The sequence below is a fragment of the Ostreococcus tauri genome, assembly GCF_000214015.3.
Source record: "Ostreococcus tauri WGS project CAID00000000 data, contig chromosome 10, whole genome shotgun sequence".
Lineage (NCBI taxonomy): Eukaryota > Viridiplantae > Chlorophyta > Mamiellophyceae > Mamiellales > Bathycoccaceae > Ostreococcus > Ostreococcus tauri.
This window is the reverse complement of record NC_014435.2, coordinates 285,294-308,058: the sequence shown is the minus strand read 5'-3', so window position 1 is coordinate 308,058 and position 22,765 is coordinate 285,294. Positions and strand designations below refer to the sequence as shown.

The following is a 22,765-nucleotide window of genomic DNA, read 5'->3' as shown; positions in this document are numbered from 1 at the left end:
GCGCGCGGGGGCGAACGCCTCTTCGGGCGCGCGCGGCGGTCGAGACGGCGTCGACGCGACGCCGGAGATCGCGCTCACACGCGTGGCGACGTTGGCGTGTGAATCCCTCGCCGCGGCGCTCGACGCGCGCGCGGTATCGATCCCCGAGGAGGACCGCGCCGCGTTCGCCGCGAGCGTAAAACGCGCGTTGGACGCCGTCGTCGCGTGTCGCTAGGCGCGCCCTCGCGCGCGCGTCATCGACGCATTGTTTTCATTCATCTTCATCTTTTCATTCGCTCGACGTCGTCCCCGCCGTCGCCTCGGCGCGTCCTTCAGAGCGCTCGACGGTCTCGGCGCGTCCGCGGGTGCGCGTGCACCCCACTCGGTCTCGATCGGGTGTGATCCACAGTCGCTCGCGCGTCCGCACGCGCGCGATGTCCCTCGCGCGCGCCCGTCGCGCGTCGACGCGACTCGCGGACGTCGTCCTCGGTCGCGCGCGATCCGTCGCCGCGACCGCGCAGACGGAGCGACGCGCGACGACGGGCGCGACGACGCATCGGTCGATGGCGAGCGCGGCGAAGGAATTTAAAGTCCCGCCGCCGCCCGTCACCGCGGGAGCGAGCGGAACGGGTGGACGGTCGTCGTTTAGGTAAGATCTGGACGCGCGCGCGGATGACGCACGCGCGGGCGCGTGGAGGCGATGGTGACGACGCGCGAGGAGAGAGACGGCGGCGATAGGTTTGAGCGCGGCGGCGAGACGACGGAGCGCGACGTCGACGATGACGACGATGACGACGATGACGACGATCGAGGGCGAGAGACTGACGATGTGGGTTCTTTGTGTCGTCGTAACAGCGGGATCACGTGCACGGTGTTCGGGTCGACTGGTTTTTTGGGTCGATACGTCACGCACCACGTGGCGAAGAGCGGGTCGCGGATGATTCTGCCGACGCGTTGCGGTGAGAACGATCGACAGCACTTGAAGGTGATGGGCGATCTCGGTCAGATCTTGCAAATGGATTACGCGATCAGCGATGAGGGGGCGATTCGACACGCAGTGGAGCGAAGTAACGTGGTCATTAACATGGTCGGGAGAGAGTGGGAGACGCGTAACTTTTCCTTCGAGGACGTCCACGTGACGTTCCCGAAGAAATTGGCGGAGATCTGCGCCGATGTCGGCGTGCGTCGGTTGATTCACGTCAGCGCGCTCGGAGCGGCAGATGATCACCCGAGCGCATACTTCAGAACCAAGGCGCAGGGCGAAGCGGCGGTGCGCGAGGCGTTCCCGTCCGCCACCGTCGTGCGTCCGGCGAAGATGGTCGGCGTCGAGGACAGGTTCTTAAACGTATTCGCCGAGCACTCTCGCAAGTACCCGATGGTTCCGATCATCGACGGTGGTGACACGCAGCACCAACCGGTATTCGTCGACGACGTCGCCGTGGCAATCAGGCAGATTGTTCACGACGAGTTGACGAGCGGACGCACGTACGAGCTCGCGGGCAAGAAGGTTTACACCGTGCACGACCTCGCAAAGCTCGTCCTCAGAACCGCTCGTTCGCGACGCTCGACGGCGTACATCCCGAGCTTCATCATGCGGGCGCTGTCGTGCCCGCATGAGTTTCTCCTTCGCAAGGTTCCGTTCCCCATGCCCACCCCGGTCGGCCTCACGCGCTCGTACATCGACGCCCAGAGCCGCGACTACGTCAAGGCTCCCGATACCTTGGGGTTCTCCGATCTCGGAATCGACCCGAACGATATCGAGAACGGCTACGTGTTGGACTACCTCCGAAGTTTCCGCGCCGGCGGCTACGCCCTCGGCGAGGCTCCGTGGGAACAAAACGCCGCCTGAGCGCGCGACACCTGTAACAGAAGACAACCATCACACCCGAGTTCCCGCGGGCGTATCATCCATCCATCCATCCATCGCGCGCCACCGGCACACCGCCCCGCGCCCCGCTCGCGCGTCACCCATCGACGCCAGCGCGCATCGCTCGCGTCGTTCGCGCGCGTCGACGCCGCCTTCGTCGCGCGCGCGTCGACGCGTCGTTCGTCGCGCGCGGACGTTGAATCGGTGCCAGCGCACGCGCGGTGCCAGCGCGCGAGGACGATGGCGGACGACGCCGACGGGACGGATGCGCCCGTCCCGCTCGCGGGTGGGCTCGTGCGAGCGCTCTCGCGCGTGGCCACGGTGATCCGAGGGAACGAGAACGCGCGCGCGAACGAGGAGGCGAACGCGAGCGCGGCGCCGGCGGAGGCGCTGGAGCGCGCGCCGACAAAGCGCGAGCGGAACATGGACACGACGGCGACCAAGTTGGACGAGAACGCGGTTCGCGTCGATGCGTTGTCCAAGACAAAAAGTAAACGGATGCAGAAGATACTCGCGAAGCGAGTGGAAGAGGAGGCGGTGGCGAGCGATGAGGAGGAGGAGGACCCGGCATTCACGGAGCATCGCGAAGCCGAAACCGTACCGGAGTACACTTGGACGGCGACGATGCGCAGACGCCTCGAGAACAACGAGTGTGACGTGGCGTTTGACGAAGATTCTGAGATGGCAAAGGCGGCGGAGAAGAGTGAAGGTGCGTCTACCGACAACGACGAAGAAGAAGGCGCAAACGTTCCTTACAGAGGCGGCGAGCCGACGCAGCTGACGAGAATGAAGAGCAGGATCAACTCCATGAACGCACCGACGAATTCGGCCGGTGCGCCCATCAGGAACCCAAATGCGGACTTGAGCGAGAAGCAAGACGTGGTGGAAGATTCGTACTTTCTAGCCGTCATGAGCGATAAACTCCCTGCGTATAAACGGCCAAGACGACACATCGCCCGGTTGGAGAATCTTGAATCTGCGGTTCTCGACAAAGATCACAAGCAACTGCCGGTTTGGAGCACCACTAAAAGCGACATGGATGTTCTAGGACCGGGGATTGGTCTGTGGTTTGCTCAGCTGAAAAGACTAGGCATCGTCTTCTTCGTTCTGTCGTGCCTGGCCTCAGTCTTCATAGCGCACTACGTGCACCTTGCGAAAACAAACACGGTCGACATCGATCCCGAGATAAAGACAACGCTCGGTATGACCGCAGTGAGTACGTATGCGAGCGTTTACGGCGTTGACATTCGAACAATTATGGCTTTTCTTTCTTGTCTGGATGTTTTCATCGTCCTGTGCTTCATGGCGGTGGGCTCGGGTCTCGCTCGCAGTATTCGCGCGTTCGTCATCCGAGTCGACGAAGCGCTGCTCACTCTCTCCGACTACTCGTTGCAGGTCGATGGGCTACCGAACAACGCTACTGAAGAAGAGGTCCGTGAGCATTTCGAAGAATTTGGTCCTGTGGCGGATGTGGTCATCGTGCGTGCGTTCGGTAGACTGCTACGAATGCGCATGGCGCGGGCTCGTCTCTTTAAAAAAGCTGAAATTTTGAAAGCAGAGCTAAGCGCAATGAGGCACAATCTCCGCAAGAAGGGAGAGTCACTCGAAGAAAATCGTAGCTTCAACCGTAAATGGAAGGAGTTTTATAAAATTCGTGACGCCATCATGGATTTGAAAGAAAAGATTGACAAAACAGCTCAAATGCCGTTTGATGCGTTCGATGTCGTCACTGCCTTCGTTACTTTTGAGCAAGAAACCGACAAGCTTGCATGCCGGGATGAATATTTCGCCTACTTCAACTGCTTTAGAACTGAGCGCACAATGTTTCGCGTTGAAAAGACGATCTCAGAAAACGGCCAGGAAAGCATGACGTATCACTACCTCAAAGTGAAACAAGCCGGCGAAGCGTCCGATATCCTGTGGGAAAATATGACAAATGTTTCGTGGAAGAATTACTTGATTCGGCGCTCGACCGCGGCGCTTGGCATCATCACTCTCCTCGTCGGCGCCATTGTTCTTGTCGTACTGACGACGACCTGGTCAAAGGCTGGGGCACAACTTGTCGTTAGCTGCAACGGACTCTACACATTAAATGGGAACAAAAACTTGTACTGTCCGGCCATCTGGGACCTCGACAAGGACCTTTCGTCAGCCGATCTCAGAGTCATCTCAAACGAGAACTTCAGATCACAGATCGACTCCTCCGATTGCCACAAGTACGTCGAGTCCGCAGTTTGGTCTTATGATATGACTCAATATTCTCCATACTCCGCGGCAATATACTCATCTTCACTGACTACTGAACAAGCTCGAACCGCTGGATATATGGACGACAAGTGGAACGGTGGTCTGGATTCGACGACGACCGCGGACGAATGTGCGGCGAAGGTCTGCTACGATTGCATGTGCCAATCCGCTGCGCTTTCGGGGTCAGTGTCGGACGTCTGTCGAGACTACTACTACGATCAAGTCGTCATAATACTTTTCGAAGTTGGTCGTCTCACAATTACGGCTCTCACTTCGATCACTTTACTGTGGGCGTCAGCTAAATTTGCGCTCTTTGCTCGCTTCAAGACTGTTTCTGCCACGGAACGAGCGACGAGTAGGTACGCCTTCTACACCCTACTGACGAACGTTTTGATCCTGCCGTTGCTCGTGAACATTGACATTGAAGGCTTGGAAAACTTCCCCATCCTTTTCAGAGGTAGTCATCAGGACGTCACCCTCGATTGGTATGCTCTTGTCATGAGGTCCATAATGATTTCCGCTTTCATCAACGCCTGCTACTTCGGTCCTTGGCGACTCGTCGGGGCTTGGGTTCAGCAATTTTCTCGATACACTACGTCTAAGTGGTGCAAGACGCAGCAAAAATTGAATGGATTGTACGCGAGACCAAAGTTCACGCTAGCTGAGCGATACGGGCAGATGATGACTGTCATATTTTCCACCGTCGTGCTCTTTGCCGCTGCTCCGATTCTCATCCCCGTGGCGGCGCTATATTGCTTACTCTCCTACTGGTCCGACAAGACGCTGATTCTGAGATACTGCCGCTTCCCGGCACTGTACTCCCACACTTTGGCGCAGCAGTTCCTGTTTTACTTCCCTTACGCATGTCTGGCGCACTTTGCGTTTGCGGCGTGGGTATTTTCGCAGTGGGACGTCCCGTCTTACTTTCTCGAATCTCTCGATGGGTGGGACGAGAGCCTCCAATCTCAGAACGAAGCCGACTTCTGGTCGATTCGAGCGAACATGACGAGATACGCGCAATTGGATTTCGAAGAACGCTTCTACCGCGTCAACGGACTGATCCAGCTGATTCCTCTCTTGATATATGTTGCTTATCACTTGATCAAGTCGTTTCTGAGTGGTTTGGGAAGAACCATGCTGTACGTGCTCGGTTGCGCTCGATGCCTCGAGTCTGACTGGAGTGCGGATGTGATGTTCCACAACTTCACCACCGTTCGCGATAACATGTACAAGAACGACGAGTCCGTGGACGGAATCCTCTCCGGCTTGCCTTCGTATCGCGTGCACGATAATCCAGAATACGTTAATCTTTTCCCCGAGGCGCGGAGATTCGAGCAAGAGCAATCGTTCTCAAAGACTGCTCAAGAAATGCCAGGAGAGGAACACGAGGAGGACTCCTACGTGGAGAAAGAGTCCAGCGCGGTCAGGAACATGTGGAGTACGTTCGCGGGAAAAAAGGAATAACTCGATCGATATTTATTGAATAACAAACGCACGCCCGTAACCGATAAATAAGCGCACGCGTCGTAACACCAAAAGCCCACGTCTCGCGTCGCTCCAGCGCCTGTGCGCGTCCAGCCCGACACTCACTCCACTCGTCGACGCGCCTTTCGCACGCCGGTGAAGTCAACGCGCGCGCCATCGATCGGGAACGACAGCGAGGCACGCACGACGCGCATCGAGCGGGCACGAGCTCGACCGTCGACGAGCGCGCGCAACAGATCGAGCGAGAGATCCGTCGAGCGCAGTCGGAATGTTCTTCCACGTGAACCTCGAGCGTAACATCACGCTCGAGCCTCGACACTTCGGGGCGCGAATGCGCGCAGTGTTGGAAGAGAAGCTACGACACGAGGTGGGTGACTTGAGCGACGCGCGGGGGGAGGGACGGAGAGACGATCGGGACTCGGCACAACCCTAAGACGATCGCGAAGACGCGCAGAGAGAGCTCGAGACTGACGCCGACTGACGCGTTCACGAACACCCAGGTCGAGGGCACGTGCTCGGGACGATACGGATTCATCGTCATGGTAACGCGCGTCGATGACGTGAGTGAGGGCGTGGTGGTGGACGACGGCACGGCGAGGGCGAAGTTTCACGTCAAGTATGATTGCGTTGTGTTCCGCCCGTTCAAGGGCGAGGTCGTAGACGCCGTCGTGACGCAGGTAAACAAGTTTGGGTTCTTCGCCGAGGCCGGACCACTGCAGTTGTTCGTCTCGAACGCGTTGATCACCGAGGACATGCAGTTCGATAGCTCTGGGGAAAACTGCTACGTTAGCGACGACCAGCAGATTAGAATCCAGCGCGACGCGTCGGTTCGTGTGCGCATCGTCGGCATGCGCATCGATGCCAACGACATTTTCTGCATCGCAACGATCAAGGACGATTACCTGGGCTTGATTGATTTCGGCTCCGGTGGATTGTAAGACGACGGTTCGAGACATGGCGTTTGAGGAGGTCCAGCAATGGCGACGACTATTGTACATAGTAATAACTAAACCTACCGTAGCAACTATTTCTATCGCGCGAATGCCTTCATCTGCTTCTGAACGTGTTCCCTGTGAAGTGCCAAGGGTGTCTTGAAGTCGCCGAAGCGTTCAGCGTCCATATTCGCGCCCGCCTCTCGGAGCACGTTCAATACTACGATGCTGCCCTGCTGCGCGGCCAAGTGTGCGGCCGTGTTTCCCTGATTCTTCGTTCTAAAGTTTACGTCGGCGCCGAACTCCAAACAAACGAGCACACAATCCTCGTGTCCGTTCAACGCCGCCTCCAGAAGCGCCGTGCGTCCGTATCCGTTCACCACCTCCGTCCCAAGACGTGCGTTCTCGAAGAGAACGCGCAAGACGTCTGCACGTCCCGCGCCCGCGGCTTCGACGGCGCACAAACGCCCGTTCGCGGCGTTGAACCCGTAGTCCAGACCGTGTGAGTCCCCGTGTGCGAGCAAAGCCTTTAAGCACGCGACGTGCCCCGTCGTCATCGCGCGCTGCGCCGCCGTACGCAGCTGCGCCACGCGCACGGCCTTTCCAGACGCGTCGGTCGGTGTCATGGTGTACGGACCGTCGAGAAGATCGGTGAGTTTCTTTAAGTTTCCAGTGCTCGCGTACTCGACGAGTTCCTGGCCGCCTCCTGGCAAATCGGTTCCGGCGAAGGGCGACGCGCGAGTGCGCGAGATGGCGCGATGTTGACGCGCGTGTATTTGCGTCGGTATTGCCGTAAGCGTCACCGCGCGCGTGGCGATCGGGCCCATCTCGCAAGGCGACGTGTGTGGAACGTCGGAAACTGGACGGTTTGCGGCACGAATGAACTATGAATCTTTCGGCCCGCAACGTTGATAACGTTATAGCAATGTGGTTTCTCTGAGCACATCGTGAAATTACACTCTTCGCGAGCACTTGCAACCGTGACACAACCGTGTTTTATTTTTACAAACGCGCGAAAGTAACCAGTAAGTTGACGTCAATAATTCGAAGACATCCGACCAATATTGCTACAGAATTCCTTGAAATCGATGCGACCGTCGCCGTCGAGATCCATGCCGTCGGCGAGCTTCGTAAGCGACTCCTCGTTTAACAAATGCTTGCCCGTGGACTCATCGAGTGCGCGTAGCAATTCCTTGAAGTCCTCCTTCTCGATCGACTTGGACTCGTCCGGATCGAAGTGCGAGTGCCAAATGTGGAACAACTCCTTTCGATGGGAGTAGAATAATCTTCCGAATGCCTCGCTGAGGTTTTCCTCCCAAGGAACTAAGGGTTGCATTTGCTCTCTCTCTTCGCATGATTCGTTCGCAGAGAATTTTTTCGTGCTCCATCGAACGCCGACCACACCGTCTCCTGAATTGGACGACATGGAGTTCGAAAGCATAGCCTTAAACTCATCTAAATCAACGGATCCCGACTGATCCGCGTCGAACGCGCTCCAGACCGCAACTAGTTGCGCCTCAGATAGGATTGCCAGAGACGGAATGCTTGCCCTCACCGCCATAGTAAACTCAGACTGGCTAATGGTACCAGAGTTATCGATGTCCATGCTTTTGAACGCCGATACCAGATCCTCCCCAGACTCGAGAACGGCGGATGTAATTCTACTAACAACATCATCTTGCCATACCTTACAGCCACCCTTGAGTTGCACCGAGTAATCCGCCAAGAAATTTCGCCACCTGACGTACCGTTTGCCTCCATTCAACTCGATGTGCTCTTTTTTGACGAGCTTGTCGAACACCTTAGACCACATCATTTTGATTTTTAAGACCTTCGATAAGCCGTCGGCCCACTCGAAGAGATTGATGAGCTCGGGTCGTTTCTTTTTCGTCGCCACGATGGACCAGTGACGTTGCAAATCGGACCTGTGCTCGATGATATACTCGCCAGCTTGCGTCGCGAGCGCGTCGTTCATCGCATCTTTGCCCTTGCGTTCGGACCTGATTCGTTCGTAACCGAGCATTCCCTCTCCCTCTGGAATGCTCCACACCAGTGCGTTCTGCGGTTGTGGCACTTTGTCTCCGTGCGCAAACGCTAAAATCGCGCCCTTGTTCTCGCCTGTTCCGCAATATCGAGACGCTGAAAACAACGTAAACACCTTGCCACCGTGGCATGTCTCAACGCCACCGGCGACGCACTGATGCGAGCGAATTATCAAGTTGAGTTTGTTCACCTCCAGGAAACGCTCAGTGATGTCCTTACCCCATAGTACGCCAGCCCCTCGATGAGAGTGAACGCAGCCGACGAAGGATGTCTCTGGATGTGGATCGCTCCACACCATATCTTTGTACCACGCCGCTCGTTTCGAGTCCACCTCCGCACGTGTCGCCTCTGGGCCGCGTGGAAGTGACTTAATATCTTGCACTTTCGCCCCGACGTCGCTCGGGGGTCCACCGTGAATGACGAAGGCGCTACCATTCACAACGCATGCGTACGACATCCAATCAAAGCAATTCTGAAACAACTGAAACACCTTGTGATCGTACTTCGCGAGGCACTCTTCTTCGAACCCACTATAAATATTTATGAAAGCTTCCTCGTGATTTCCTCTATTGAGGAAGATGTAATTCGGACGGGACAGCTTTAGGGCGAAGAGGAGAAGCGCAATTTCGCACCCATGATTTCCTCGATCGACAAAGTCGCCGTTGAAGACGTACTTTACCTGCTCTGACGGAAGTCCTCGTTCTTTGAAGATGAATAGTAAATCGTGAAGCTGTCCATGCAAATCACCTACGACGACAACGACCCCGTCCTTCTCGGCTTGCACCTCGGTGACGCTCGGTTGCGTGCAGAACGTAACGGTCGCCGCCTTAAGGATAGCCATGGCGTCGATTAACGAAAACTTGTTTCCCTTTCGCAACGAATCGATGATGTCGTCCAAGGCACTATCCGTAAGCGATGGGAGCGGCGGAATGTCCTCTCGCGTCTGCGCGTCATCCCCTTCACCGCTGACTTTTAACTTTCCAAACATCGTCGCCATCTTCAGCCGTTGCATCCCTCGCGCGAACTTCGCCTTGAGCCCAACCTTGAGCCTGCTGTCCATCTTCGCCATCAACTGCGCCCGAGCATTTATCTTCGCCTCATCGTGCTCCTCCAAAGTCTCCAACGCGTTCGTCGTCGCCCGTCGTGACGCGTCTTTACGATCGGCGTGCCGCCGATAGGCAGCCTGAATCAACAGCGCCGCGCGATCGTCGTTGCCGAGCGAACTCGGCGTACCGATCGTCATCGCACGCGATCACGCGTATACAAAATCTCACGGTCGACGCGCGCGCTCGTAGCGCCTCGAACACGTCGACGCGCGAGCGTGCGGCGCGCAGATATCCTCGACGTTGAATTCCAATGCCGATTCAGTTTTCCCACACCGCACGCCGTCGACTTCACGTCGCGTCGACGTTCGCGCGCGCGCGCTCCGCGCGCCTTCTCGCCGCGATCGACGCCGCCGACGACGCCGACGTCGACGAGCACCACCGCGCGCGGTGACGCGCGGTTCGACGAACGACGTCGAGGGGACGAATCCTCGCGCGTGGGACAGGGGCATCACAGTCTCCATACTGTAGGGATGTTTGAACCATAGAAAGCGACATCGATCATGCCCTAAACCCTTCTCCCACACGCCCGGGTGTCGGGGCGCGCCGCGATCGCGTCGACCGCGTCGACGGACGCCGCGCGACCGCACGGCGCGACGCCTCGCGCGTGAATCATGCGCGCGCACGCGGTGACGCACGCGCCACCCACGGCGCGGCCGAGGTGGTCGGGAAAGACGCACGGACGACGGGCGCGGGCCATCGCGCGCGCGGATGGGACGAATCAGGGCGAGACCCAGGGCGCGACGACGAACCAAGGAACGACGGTGAACGAGGTCCCGGTGCGCGCGATGTCGATGCCGCCGACGATGTACCCGCCCCCGAATGGGATCCCGACGCAGCAGTACTCGTACTACGCCCCGCCGCCGCCGCCGCCGGTGAAGACGAGCGGGTCCGACGTCCCGGCGTGGATGTGGGTCGGCCTGGGCGTCGTCCTCGGGACGGCTGGAGGAAAGATCTTCGGGGCGAAGAAGCAGGACATGCAGACGATGATGATGCAACAGATGATGAAGTCGATGACGGGCGGGGGGATGCCGGGCGGGATGCCGGGTGGGATGCCGGGCATGCCGGGCATGCCAGGCATGCCGGGTACGCCGCCGGGTGGGATGCCCCCGTTCGGTGCGCAGCCGCCTGTGGACGTGAAGCCGAGCGCGCCGAAACCGGCGGCAGTGAAGCCGGCGGCGGCGAAGCCGGCGACGGCGGCGGCGCCAACGTCCTCCGGACGAGGCAGCGCGGCGGCTACGAAGCCGACAGAGGAACCGAGCGAAACCGTCAAGTCTGAGTTCTCCGCCTTCGCCGACCAAGAGATCCCGGTGGTCGAACCGACGATGACGTCGACGAACCCATTCTTCGACGACGCTGAAGCTGATGAGTCGACTGCTACCGGCGGTGAAGACGATGACGTCAGCGAGCAGGACATGGCTTACATGCAGGACATGCTTCGGAATCCGGAGATGCAAAAGCTCATGTACCCATACCTCCCAGAGTTCATGCGCAACGAACAAACGTTCGAGATGTTGCTCTCCAACCCGCAGTACAAGGATCAGCTCAAGGGCATCATGAAGCAGATGAAGGCTGGCGGCATGGGCTCCCCGGGCGGCGGCATGGGTATGCCGGACATCAACTCCCCGGAAGTGCAAGAGCAATTTGCGCAAATGGGCATGAAGCCGGAGGACGTGCTGACGAAGATTATGCAAGACCCGGACCTTGCGCAGGCTTTCCAAAACCCAAAGATTCAAGCCGCCGTCATGGATTGTTCCACGAACCCCATGAACATTACCAAGTACCAAAATGACCCAGAGATCATGAAGACGTTTGAGAAGCTCGCGCAGTTGTTCCCGCAAGACGTCAGCGGCATGATGGGCCAACAATAAGGCTTATCATTCGTGCGTGATGACGTCGACGACGAAGACTAGAATCGCTGCAATGATTAATTAATTATTCATCCAAGCGACCGCGCTGCGACGCGACGCGACGCGACGCGACGCGTTGCAACGTTCTGCTCCTCACAACCCGACGAAACAGCGATGCGAACGTCCTAGATCTCACGCACGTGATCCACACGCGATGCGTCGAGTTCTCAAAGAGCTCTGTCGTAATGCCACCGCTCTCAGCGCGTCATCCAATGCATCGACAACGGCTCTCTCACAGAGGTTTCGCTCGACTTTGTCTTTCTTTCGATACCACTCGAGCGTTCCGTTGAAAAACGCCGACGACGCACCGACTGCCGATCGTCTGACCGCCGTACCGCTCGAGCGCACGCGGAACTTCTCAATCATCGCTCACGTTGATCACGGAAAGTCTACGCTGGCCGATCGCTTGTTGGAGCTCACAGGGGCGATTAGGCGTGCGAGCGGCGGCGCGCGAAACGAACAGGTGTTGGACACGCTTCCCGTGGAGCGCCGACGAGGGATCACGGTGAAGGCGCAGGCGGTGAGCATTCTGCACCGAGACGAGAGCGATGGGGAGGAGTACTTACTGAATCTAATCGACACGCCGGGACACGCGGATTTCTCGTTCGAAGTCGCGCGGTCGCTGAGCGCATGCGACGGCGCCGTGCTGTTAGTGGACGCGACGCAGGGCGTGGAAGCGCAGACTATCGCGACCTTTTATCTCGCGCTCGATCGGAATTTAGTGATTATCCCGGCGGCAAACAAGGTGGACATGTCGAGCGCGGACGTGGAGCGGGTGGCGAATCAGATGGTGCGTGTGTTCGGCGTAGAGCGGGACGAAGTCTTGGAGGTGTCTGGTAAGACAGGACTAAACGCAGAGAAAGTTCTGAGCGCGGTGGTGCAGCGCGTGCCGCCGCCACGAGGTAATCCCGACGGGTCACTTCGCGCGTTGCTATTAGACTGCCGGTACGATGATTTTAGAGGCGCGGTGAATCTCGTGCAAGTCGTCGACGGCGTCTTGCACAAGGGCGATAAAATAACGTCGCTCGCCTCTGGTCAGCACTTTGAGGTGTTAGAACTCGGTTTTAACACGCCGACGCCCATAGCGACGAACGTGTTGAGCGCGGGACAGGTGGGTTATATGATAACGAACGTACGGGACGTGCGTTCGTCCAAGGTTGGTGACACTTTGCACATGAGGGGTCTGACGACAATCGAGCCGCTGGCTGGATTTCGCCCGGCGAAACCGATGGTTTTTCAAGGCTTGTTCCCGGTGAACTCGGACGATTTCGAAAAGCTCAGAGCGGCGGTAAGTAAGTTGACGCTTAACGACGCGAGCGTCACCGCACAGGCGGAGAATAGCTCTGCCCTCGGCGCGGGATTTAGATGTGGATTCCTCGGTTTGTTGCACGCAGACGTGTTCCATCAACGTTTGCAAGAGGAATTCGGTGCGGAAATCATAGCCACCGCGCCGACCGTGCCTTATCGCATCAAACACCAAAGCGATGATACGTACATCGACTGCACGTCACCGCTTTCGGTGCCATCCGGTGGATTCCCTTCGAAGTCCACGGAGATTGAGGAGCCGCTTGTGGAGGCGACGATCATCTGCCCCTCAAACGTAGTCGGGACAATTTTAGAACTGTGTGCAGATCGCAGAGGAGAGCAACTGGAGCAAAGCTTTCTGGATGATTCACGAGTGATCTTACGTTACAAGCTCCCCCTTGGCGAAGTCGCCGCCGACTTCGCCGACGAGCTCAAGAGTCGTTCGAGCGGCTACGCAACGTTTGACTACGAAGAAGCCGGCATGCGTAAGAGCGACATCGTGCGCATGGACGTTCTCGTCAACGGCGTCATCGTCGACGCCCTCGCGACGCTCGTACATCGAACCAAGGCGCAGAGGCATGGGAAAGACATCGTCGCCCGTCTCAAGGACGCCCTCCCGCGTCAGCTGTACGAAATCGCCATCCAAGCCTCGCTTGGCTCGAAGATCATCGCTCGAGAGGACATCCGAGCGTTTCGCAAGCAGGTCACCTCCAAGTGTTACGGCGGCGACATCACTCGCAAGAAGAAGCTCTTAGAGAAACAAAAGGAGGGTAAACGTCGAATGCGTCGCATCGGTAACGTCGACATCCCGAACGACACCTTCGCCGGTATTCTCTCAACCAAGCGCGACTAGCTCTGGAAAGCGCGCGCACGCCTTGCTCCACAATTCCTACTCCACAATTCAACTCTGCCTTGATGCCTCCGAGCGTCGCGTCCACGCGCGCGTCGTCTCGGAGGGACAAGCACCGCCCCGGGTCAGTCAAGGTGCACGTGTGCGATCCATCGCGCGCGAACGACAGCCCGCACGGCCCGAGCGTCGCGTTCAGCGTTCGAACGCGCGCGCTGGCGAGAGAGTACGTGTTACAGTGTCGAAGCGAGTTGCGCGACGGATGCGCGACGTTCGAAGTCAAACGGCGGTACGGCGACTTTGTGACGTTGCGGAAGCGTCTGAGGGAGTCGCATCCGGGGGTGGTGGTGCCACCGTTGGCGAAAGCACCGGAACTCGAGGGCGAAGGAGCCAGAACGTTGGACTTGGCGGGAGAGACGTGCGAGCGAAGACGGAAGCACTGCGCGTCGTTCTTGACACGGTGCGGGGACCATCCGATATTGTATAACTCTACGGCGTTGTTGTTGTTCCTGACGGAAGGGGACAGGGGGGCGTTCGACGACGCGATGTCGAAACGGATGTTGGGGGCGAACGCGTCGCCGAACTCAGTCGAGGCGTCTTGGTTCGGGAAAATGTTCGGGAGCACGCGGACGATCGCGAGCGTGATGAAGGACGAGGATCCGCAGTACTTACAGGTGGTAGAGTACACTAGGAAGATTGAGGAGCAGATATTAGGATTTCGCGCGAGCGCCAGGGAGTATATGAAACAGTTAGAACAGCGCGTCAACGCTACTCGGCTGTTAGAGCTAGGAAGGAGCGCGAGAGCGATGGGAGAGTGTGAGTCGGGATGGGGTCGACCTTTAGCGCGGCGAAGCAAGTGCACATCGCTCGGCACAGTGCTAGGTGCGTTCGCCGATTGCACCGACGCGCTGACTGGAACGGAGGCGCACGAGCTGCAAGTCGTCGATCACATGAAGGAACTCAAACGTCAGTTAAAAGACACATTGCGCGTGCTCGACGCCGTTCGCGAGACGTTCGAAGATCGTGCGGAGGCTTTGCTACACTACGAAATCATGAGCGATCGATATGACGAAGTGGTTCGTCAGAAAGGGAGAGCTTTGGCGACTGTCGATCCGGACTGTCTTGCCTCAGAGACGTTGATGAGGGAAGCGAAGGAGCGCTACGACGTCATCGTTGAGCGTATGCGCGAGGAACTCCCGAGGTTCCACCGTCTGACTGGAGGTGCGATGACAAGCGGTCTGCGTGCGTTTGCGAGGGCGAACGCTGACTTGGCGAGAACGGAGGCAGAGATGTGGGAAATGCTCCTGCGTGACGAGGACGGTTCGTCCGATGCTAGACCGCTCCATGGCATTAACGGAGATCAAGACGCGCTTTGGCAAGCCGCTGATCTCGCGGCGGAGACGCCTTCAAGGCCGCTTACGACGAAAGAGCGCGAGCGTCTTGAGCGCGAGGAGCGTCGGGCAGATCGCGCGAGACGACGGGCCGAAAAGGCAGAGCGAGCCATTTACAAGGAGTGGAAGGCAACGGTACGACAAGCTTTGGCGGAAGGACGGCCAGTGCCACCACGTCCCGGGAGTTCGGCGCCGATGGCGATGCCACCAGTAACGTTGGCATCGGCTCGTGCGGCGAGCACTACTCCACCACCACCGCCACCGCCACCGCCACCACCACCGCCACCACCACCGCCGCCACCACCGCCACCACCAACAACAACCGGAGGTGTTCGTTCACCGCCCTCCCATCCGCCTCCGCCGCCCAGTGACGATCCAAGGTCCATGCTCATGGCTTCTATTCAAGCCGGTGTATCGCTGCGCAAAACGAAAGCTAAAGCGTCGTTCTCTTCGGCCCCGTCATCCGTCGTTTCCGATTCGGAACCGTCTCTGCCGCCCTCTCCCTCGCCCCCGCCGCCACCATCTCCGCCGCCACCACCGCCACCACCGCCGCGATCGCCGTCGCCCGCGATCGGCAAGCCTCCGCTTGCGCCGCCGACGCGATCGATGTCGCCGCCAAGAAAAACGCCGCCGCCGCCGCCAAACAAAGGTCTCGGCGCTCTCAACGCCGCGCTCGCCGAGCAACTAGACCTATCCAACGCCCGAGAAGACTCCGACTCCGAATGGAGCGATTAGCGTCTCGTTGTAACGTCCGTCGTCGACTTCACCCCAACTCTGCCCCGCTTCGCGACTACGCGCCTCACTTCGCGTCCACCCAGAATGAGCGTCGGTGCGGCATGGAACTGCGCGTTCCGCCTCGCTGCCGCCATCGTTCTCATCGTCCTCGTCGTCGTCGCCAGCGGTAGACGCGTCGATCTCATCCGCGCCTTCGACATCGACGAAGAGGTTCGAACGGAGAGGAGTGTGCAATCTTTGACGAGTGCTCGAGTGATTTCCGACGACGGGCACGTCGAGCGCGACGCCGACGTCGAGCGCGACGCACGCGTGGACGTAGTGAGACCGAGCGTATCCATTGAATCGACGGTGGCCGACGCGGCGTCGACGAGCGAGACGAGGCGAGACGAACGCTCGAGGAGCGCTTCGTGCGCGTTGCACGTGTTTCGGCACGTCAGCAAGACGGGCGGGACTACGATGCGGTTCTTATTCGATCGGCAGACGGTTTTGGGGACTTGGGAGGCGCCGATACCGTACGGCGCGACGGAGGAGGAGTGGACGACGTTCAGAGAGGCGTGGAGGGAGGCAGCGAAAGGGAGCGCGGAGGGTGAGCGGGAGACGCCGCCGAGAGCGCTCGTCGAGGTGCGCGGGCATCATCCGTCGAGCTGGAGCGCGGCGAATTTCGAGCGCGTGGTGATGGAAGACTTGAAGATATTGCGTGAGGAGTTTAAAGAAACGTGCTCGGTGACATCCTCGTACCTGGTGCGGCGACCGGTGGACCAATACGCGAGTTACTACGATTATTACGTCCGACACTCACAGGAAGAGGAGCGGGCGAAGGAATTGAGCGGGAACTCGACGAAGAACACCTGGGGAAGGAGCGTGCACGATTGGGCAGCGGTGAAGCCTGACCTACAAACGCGAGAGCTCTTGTGGAAGGAACAGTGCGTGCACTCCCTGCGAGTGGCACCTTTCGATGAAGGTCACACTTGGGCGGAGGACTGCCTCGTCGTGAGCGACGAGGAGTGGTCGCGCGTCATGAAAATGTTCGACGCATTCGACGTCGTGGGCACGACCGATCGGTTCAACGAGTTCTTACTTGTCGTTGGCAAGGTCGCGGGAATAGAGAACCTTCGATACGTGTACTCGAACGCGGGTAAATCCGTCCACTCGGTTGATAAGGAGGCGCTCGAGAAAACGATAAAAAACGTAACGACGCGTGATGCGGAGCTCTACTCCACAGCGAACGCCGCGCTGAATAGCGCGATCAAGTCCGCGTTCGGCTCCATCGATTCATTTCGCAAAGATGTATTAGCGCCATTCGAAAGCGCGACGATAGAATCGAGCCACCGCAAATACGTTGGCGGTAAACCAGGGAGCGAGCCGAAATACAAGTGGGTGCGAGCGAAGGACGCGAAGTCGCACGACGTGACTTCGATCGAGCTCCCGATGTGGGTCATGCCCGACGGCGGCGGCCAAGCGAGGGCATATATGATCTCCGAACCCGTAGTCATGGTCGAGCGTTCCGCGTGTTCCGCACCGTGCGTCAAGGGCTGTAACTTTGATTAGTGGTCGAGCGCTCGGGCCGCCCGCAGCCTGTAATCTGTACAAATCCGCGTCCGCGCGCGCTCACCGCATTCTTTCGCGTCCCGAACCGCATCGCGCGCGTACATCGCTCTGGTCGACGCCACAATGCGTCGTCGCGATGCGCACGCGCGAAGTACCGCCCTCGTCGCCGTGCTGTGCGCATTCAGCGCGATGCACACAGAATTCGTACGGGCATCTTCAGATTCAATCGCTCGCTCTAAAGCGCAGTGCGCGAACGCGCTGGCGACGAACGACCCGCCGTGCGCGCACGGAACGATCGCTACGACGGTGTCGTCGCCGCATCCGGAGAACTGTGCGTCGTGCGCGATCGATGGGGACGTCGAGAGAGGATGTCCGAACGGTTGGCGCGGAGCGAAGTGCGACGTGTGCGAACAGCGAGCGACGTGCGATGCTCGACGAGTGGACGGAGCGATACGGCGGGCGAGTGCGTGTACGTCGAGATGCTGGACACCGACGGCGGAGGAGTTGAGGCCGATCGGGGAGGTTGGGGCAGCGCCGGTCGGGAAGGTGTTTTCGTGCGCGTGCGGCGGCGACGCGCAGACGGACGCGTACTGTAAGTATCAGGCGAACACAACGATCGAGATGCGCGTGATCGAAAGTGGTTTGGGAGGACGGGCAAAGTACGCGGTGATGGCACGCGAGTACGCAGGGATGCCGAGACAAGATCAGGCTCCAGACCACCCAGACAAGTACAAGTACGCAGCGCCGGCGGTCTGGGACGCAAATTTCACGCAGTGTTCGCTAACGATCACGTCGTGTCTGGAGCCGCTCCCTTCCACGGAAACATGCGCGGTGTACGAGTGCGGCGCGGGAGAGGTGTCTTGCCCGCCGAGTGATATCGAGCCGTGTCCCGGGCGAAACGTATTTGGATGCGGATACATTCCGGGCACCAAGGAAAAGTACTGGCAGCATCCGTGTAATCCCTTGGTGACCCCGAGCGATCGCGGAATGAAGTTTTGGTGTGGTACCAACATGACCCGCGCCGACGGCACGAATGTGTGTTACTGGACCCAAAGCGGGGTGATTCCGACGTTGGCGTTGACATGTAGCACTGGTAGCTGTGTTTACGAGATGGTCGCCGACGGTTCAGACGGCTCATGTCCGATACACTTTGATCCTCCCGTGTACTGGACCGGCGACATGATAACGCGTGCAGTTATGTTTTTGATAGTAGTCGTCCTGGTCGGCGCCGCTTGGTCGTACATCAGAGTAGAAGCGGATCTACGATACTTTGATGGACCCGTCGATGTCAACGACGACGACGACGGCGAAGACGTCGTTGGCGGCGCAGTACAAGCTGTTAGACGGTTTGAGTCGACGATGCAGCCGCGAGTTGGGCCATCGTCTGTGTTAATTTGGCGTGGTATGTGCGTAGAAGTCAAGGGTATGCGCAAGAGCATTTTGAATGATGTTTCTGGCATGGCGGGGCGAACGGATGACGATCGCGGCGGTATGTGCGCGCTCATGGGCCCCTCTGGAGCTGGAAAGACGACTCTTTTGGATAGGCTCTCCGGCCGACTTTCGTCGAAGCTCTACAATAGTACCGGAAGCGTGTACATTAACGGAAAACTCGCATCGATCGAAGAAATTCGGGCCGCGAGCGGTTACGTCATCGCCGAAGACGTTCTGCCGGGAACGGCGACAGTTTACGAGCACTTAATGTTTCACGCGAAACTGCGTCTTCCGCGCGAAACCAGGGCGAGCACGATTCGCAAGCGTGTGCGAGCTACCATGCAGATTCTCGGGATCGAGAAGCTCGCTGACTCATTCATTGGCGATCAGTTTCAACGCGGCATTTCTGGTGGGGAAAAGCGCAGAGTCAGTATTGCGACAGAGCTTCTGATGAGTCCCGGTATCATGTTCTTGGATGAGCCTACGACTGGGCTCGATAGTACGAACGCGGCGAAGGTCGTGGACATCCTATCAGGACTTGGCGCGATGGGGACGACGGTGCTGTTGAGTATCCACCAGCCTCGTCCGGACATTTTCCGTCTTCTGGACCGCGTGTTGGTTTTGAGTTCCGACGGTAACGTGGTCTACTCCGGGCCGTCTGCGCTCGCTAGTTCACATTTCCACTCGATGTCGTTCGTGAGTATGTCGTCTTCCGATCTACATATCGCAGACTACATGCTGGACGTCGTGTTGAAGAGTCCGCGATCGCAAGTGAAGCGCATGGTGCGGGCATTTGCGGAGAGTGACATAGCGGCGTCAAACAAGGTAATCCACACGCAGCTATGCGCGCAGAGATGCAGTGTCTCTCCTACTTTGATGTCCATAGATGGTGACGATGCGGATGATATCGAAAAGAAGCACACCGCTACGTTCAAGACGCAGGTCAAGCTTCTTTGTGGGCGCCTTTTGCGGCAGATGTACAGACATCCTTTCTTGATTTACGTCCACTTCATCTCATCTTTCGTCGTCGCATGGGGCGTTGGTGGTATTTTCTGGCATAGTGGCTCGAACCAAGGAGGAATTCAAAATAGAATGGGAAGTCTGTTCTTCATATTGCTGTTTTTGACGTTAATGTCGCTGTCCTCGCTGCCGGTTTGGAAAGAAGATCGGCTGCTCTTCAAAAGTGAGCGCGCGAGTCGTGTTTACAGCACAGATGCTTACTTTGTGAGTATGCTTCTGTTTGATTTGCTTCCGATGCGCGTGCTGCCCCCATTCTTCTTTGGCTTCTTTTCATATGGTATGATCGGTCTGAACGAAGGCGGTGAGTGGAATCTCCTTAAGTTTGTGTTCGTGCTGATACTCACAAACATTGTCGCAACGTGTCTCTGTATGGCTGTCGGTGCTGCAAATCGAAACGTTGCAGCTGCGAACATGGTTGCGTCACTCTGCTTCCTGGGTGCTATTCTTTTCGGTGGATTTTTGCTGAATAAGGACCACATTCCATGGTACGTCCGCTGGATTGCAGACTTGAGTTTCATCAATCGCGGTTATGAGGCGCTCATGGTGAACGAGTTCGTCGACAATCCCTTGACTTTCACCTTGACAGAAAGTTGGAGTAATTCAAGCGCCGCGAGCGGTCAGAGGCTTCCAAATCAAATTCCAGTTCCCGGTGAAAAGGTTCTGTTCACTTTTGGATTCCATCCGTACCTTGCTCCGTGGGACGTCAGTTTTTTAATCGTTGAAGGGGCGCTGTTCGCCTTCGGTTGCTACATATTTCTGAAGGCAACATCCAAAGACTCGGACGCTTTTGATGAAAGTGTCGAAAGTTCTGAGGGCACAGATGAACAAGTGATTGACCTGCATGATGTGTTTGCGGATGCCGATGAGGGATTCTCGATTCGCGCGGACGATAGCTTGATTTCGGAGAACACTGAGGTAAACGCGCTGTTCTCCAGCGCTCTAGACGATGACGATATTTCTGAATCTCTCATCATTGAGCGAGACGACGAACGAGTCGCGTATATCTTATCTTGGATCGACGTTGTTTGCACGTTAAAATCGGGTCGTCGCGTTTTAAAGAACGTTACCGGCGTGGCTGGCCCCGTGAATTTCATTGCCGCACCACGCGACGGGCCGATGACGCGTCTGGAACAACACGCCGATCTTTTTGCCATTCTTGGACCATCCGGAGCTGGTAAGACAACTTTGCTCGACATTCTTGCGGGAAGAGCACCTCGGACGCATATCATACGAGGTGACATTCGCATTAACGGTCAACCAATTGTCTCCTCACAAATTCGGCGCTTGAGTGGATACGTTACGCAAGACGATGTGTTGCCTGGAAGCGCGACAGTTTACGAGCACTTAATGTTTCACGCGAAGCTACGACTTCCGGGTAATACGGCGGATACGGACGTTCGCAAGCGTGTTGAGTCTACCATGCAGATTCTCGGGATCGAGAAGCTCGCTGACTCATTCATTGGCGATCAGTTTCAACGCGGCATTTCTGGTGGGGAAAAGCGCAGAGTCAGTATTGCGACAGAGCTTCTGATGAGTCCCGGTATCATGTTCTTGGATGAGCCTACGACTGGGCTCGATAGTACGAACGCGGCGAAGGTCGTGGACATCCTATCAGGACTTGGCGCGATGGGGACGACGGTGCTGTTGAGTATCCACCAGCCTCGTCCGGACATTTTCCGTCTTCTGGACCGCGTGTTGGTTTTGAGTTCCGACGGTAACGTGGTCTACTCCGGGCCGTCTGCGCTCGCTAGTTCACATTTCCACTCGATGTCGTTCGTGAGTATGTCGTCTTCCGATCTACATATCGCAGACTACATGCTGGACGTCGTGTTGAAGAGTCCGCGATCGCAAGTGAAGCGCATGGTGCGGGCATTTGCGGAGAGTGATATAGCGGCGAGCGCGTTGCTAATCGCCGATACTCTGACGATTCGGTACGAGGATTCTGAGAGCGAGCCGTTGATAGTTCCAAAATACGTCAGCTCATACGCCAAGCAAGTTTGCCTGTTGACTCAAAGAATCGCAAGTATGACCTCCCGGCATCCTTTCTTGCTGATGCTGCACTTCGCGTCTACGGCTGCGTCTTCTTTTGCTCTCGGCATCATCTTCTGGAACTCTGGTCGAGACACCGGCGGGATACAGAACCGCATGGGTGCTCTGTTCTTCATGATTTTGTACCTTACTTTGATGTCTTTATCATCCTTACCTATATGGAAGGAGGATCAAGTACTGTTCCGTCGCGAGCGAGCGAGCGGAGTCTACGGTACAAATGCGTACTTCACGGCCGTGATTCTATTCGACATCGCCGTTTTACGAGTGATTCCACCGTTATTCTTCTCGAGTGTCACGTACTGGATGATGGGCCTTCACGCCACTCTCATAAACGCGCTGTTCTGCGCAATAGTGTTGATCATGACAAATGTCGCCGCCGCTGCGCTTTGCATGTGCGTGGGTATTATCAGCCCGAGCAACGCATCCGCGAACGTGATCGGCCTGCTAGCACTCTTAGTATCCATTCTATGTGGTGGATTCTTGCTTAATAAGCAAGATCCACACTCTGGAGGTTCCGTTGCCGTGACTTGGCTTGAGGAGTTGTCCTTCGTCAATTACGCTTTTGAAGCGTTGTTGATAAACGAGTTTCTTAACGCAGGAACGTTTTACTTCACGCCAAAACTCGTCGATTCCAAGACGAGTCACATGCCGGCGACCGATGGAGGCAACCCTATCAGGGTCCCCGTCGATGGAAAAGAAGTTCTTAAATTCTTCAGCTTCGGAGCGACACAAGACGTGATGTTGTATGATATGACCGTCCTCGCGGTCATGGTCGTGGGCTACCTGTGGCTCGCGTTTGTTCTCTTAAAGGTGTCTCAGCGAGACGCCATGTACTAGTACTAGTAGTTTGCTATCATTGCATTTAAGCCGCTT

At 57.4% G+C, this 22,765-nt stretch overlaps 11 protein-coding genes across 11 annotated transcripts; 9 read left to right on the top strand and 2 right to left on the bottom strand.

The window, feature by feature from the left end:
• OT_ostta10g01880 (unnamed product) lies at positions 1 to 214 on the top strand (the record flags this gene model as incomplete). Its single annotated transcript, XM_022983167.1, has 1 exon — positions 1 to 214. A coding segment is annotated over one exon (214 nt), but the record flags the coding sequence as incomplete, so codon positions are not given.
• Positions 215 to 542: 328 nt separating this feature from the next.
• OT_ostta10g01870 (NAD(P)-binding domain) lies at positions 543 to 1,828 on the top strand (the record flags this gene model as incomplete). Its single annotated transcript, XM_022983166.1, has 2 exons — positions 543 to 628; positions 835 to 1,828. 2 exons carry the CDS (start codon positions 543 to 545, stop codon positions 1,826 to 1,828), a joined length of 1,080 nt encoding a protein of 359 aa, XP_022839800.1.
• A 258-nt stretch (positions 1,829 to 2,086) lies between these two features.
• On the top strand, positions 2,087 to 5,557 carry OT_ostta10g01860 (Nucleotide-binding, alpha-beta plait; the record flags this gene model as incomplete). Its single annotated transcript, XM_022983165.1, has 1 exon — positions 2,087 to 5,557. One exon carries the CDS (start codon positions 2,087 to 2,089, stop codon positions 5,555 to 5,557), a length of 3,471 nt encoding a protein of 1,156 aa, XP_022839799.1.
• Positions 5,558 to 5,846: 289 nt separating this feature from the next.
• On the top strand, positions 5,847 to 6,516 carry OT_ostta10g01850 (RNA polymerase Rpb7, N-terminal; the record flags this gene model as incomplete). Its single annotated transcript, XM_022983164.1, has 2 exons — positions 5,847 to 5,945; positions 6,079 to 6,516. The coding sequence occupies 2 exons, from the start codon at positions 5,847 to 5,849 to the stop codon at positions 6,514 to 6,516; spliced, it is 537 nt and encodes a 178-aa protein (XP_022839798.1).
• Positions 6,517 to 6,608: 92 nt separating this feature from the next.
• Positions 6,609 to 7,337, bottom strand: OT_ostta10g01840 (Ankyrin repeat; the record flags this gene model as incomplete). Its single annotated transcript, XM_003081572.1, has 1 exon — positions 6,609 to 7,337. The coding sequence occupies one exon, from the start codon at positions 7,335 to 7,337 to the stop codon at positions 6,609 to 6,611; it is 729 nt and encodes a 242-aa protein (XP_003081620.1).
• Positions 7,338 to 7,546: 209 nt separating this feature from the next.
• Positions 7,547 to 9,796, bottom strand: OT_ostta10g01830 (Serine/threonine-specific protein phosphatase/bis(5-nucleosyl)-tetraphosphatase; the record flags this gene model as incomplete). The annotated part of the gene is made up of 1 exon (XM_003081571.1): positions 7,547 to 9,796. The coding sequence occupies one exon, from the start codon at positions 9,794 to 9,796 to the stop codon at positions 7,547 to 7,549; it is 2,250 nt and encodes a 749-aa protein (XP_003081619.1).
• A 648-nt stretch (positions 9,797 to 10,444) lies between these two features.
• OT_ostta10g01820 (Heat shock chaperonin-binding) lies at positions 10,445 to 11,527 on the top strand (the record flags this gene model as incomplete). The annotated part of the gene is made up of 1 exon (XM_003081570.1): positions 10,445 to 11,527. One exon carries the CDS (start codon positions 10,445 to 10,447, stop codon positions 11,525 to 11,527), a length of 1,083 nt encoding a protein of 360 aa, XP_003081618.1.
• A 193-nt stretch (positions 11,528 to 11,720) lies between these two features.
• On the top strand, positions 11,721 to 13,724 carry OT_ostta10g01810 (Translation elongation/initiation factor/Ribosomal, beta-barrel; the record flags this gene model as incomplete). Its single annotated transcript, XM_003081569.1, has 1 exon — positions 11,721 to 13,724. One exon carries the CDS (start codon positions 11,721 to 11,723, stop codon positions 13,722 to 13,724), a length of 2,004 nt encoding a protein of 667 aa, XP_003081617.1.
• A 62-nt stretch (positions 13,725 to 13,786) lies between these two features.
• Positions 13,787 to 15,844, top strand: OT_ostta10g01800 (Phox homologous domain; the record flags this gene model as incomplete). Its single annotated transcript, XM_003081568.1, has 1 exon — positions 13,787 to 15,844. One exon carries the CDS (start codon positions 13,787 to 13,789, stop codon positions 15,842 to 15,844), a length of 2,058 nt encoding a protein of 685 aa, XP_003081616.1.
• Positions 15,845 to 15,928: 84 nt separating this feature from the next.
• On the top strand, positions 15,929 to 17,392 carry OT_ostta10g01790 (unnamed product; the record flags this gene model as incomplete). The annotated part of the gene is made up of 1 exon (XM_022983162.1): positions 15,929 to 17,392. One exon carries the CDS (start codon positions 15,929 to 15,931, stop codon positions 17,390 to 17,392), a length of 1,464 nt encoding a protein of 487 aa, XP_022839797.1.
• A 123-nt stretch (positions 17,393 to 17,515) lies between these two features.
• Positions 17,516 to 22,729, top strand: OT_ostta10g01760 (ABC transporter, conserved site; the record flags this gene model as incomplete). The annotated part of the gene is made up of 1 exon (XM_022983161.1): positions 17,516 to 22,729. One exon carries the CDS (start codon positions 17,516 to 17,518, stop codon positions 22,727 to 22,729), a length of 5,214 nt encoding a protein of 1,737 aa, XP_022839796.1.
• Between the last annotated feature and the right edge of the window lie 36 nt (positions 22,730 to 22,765).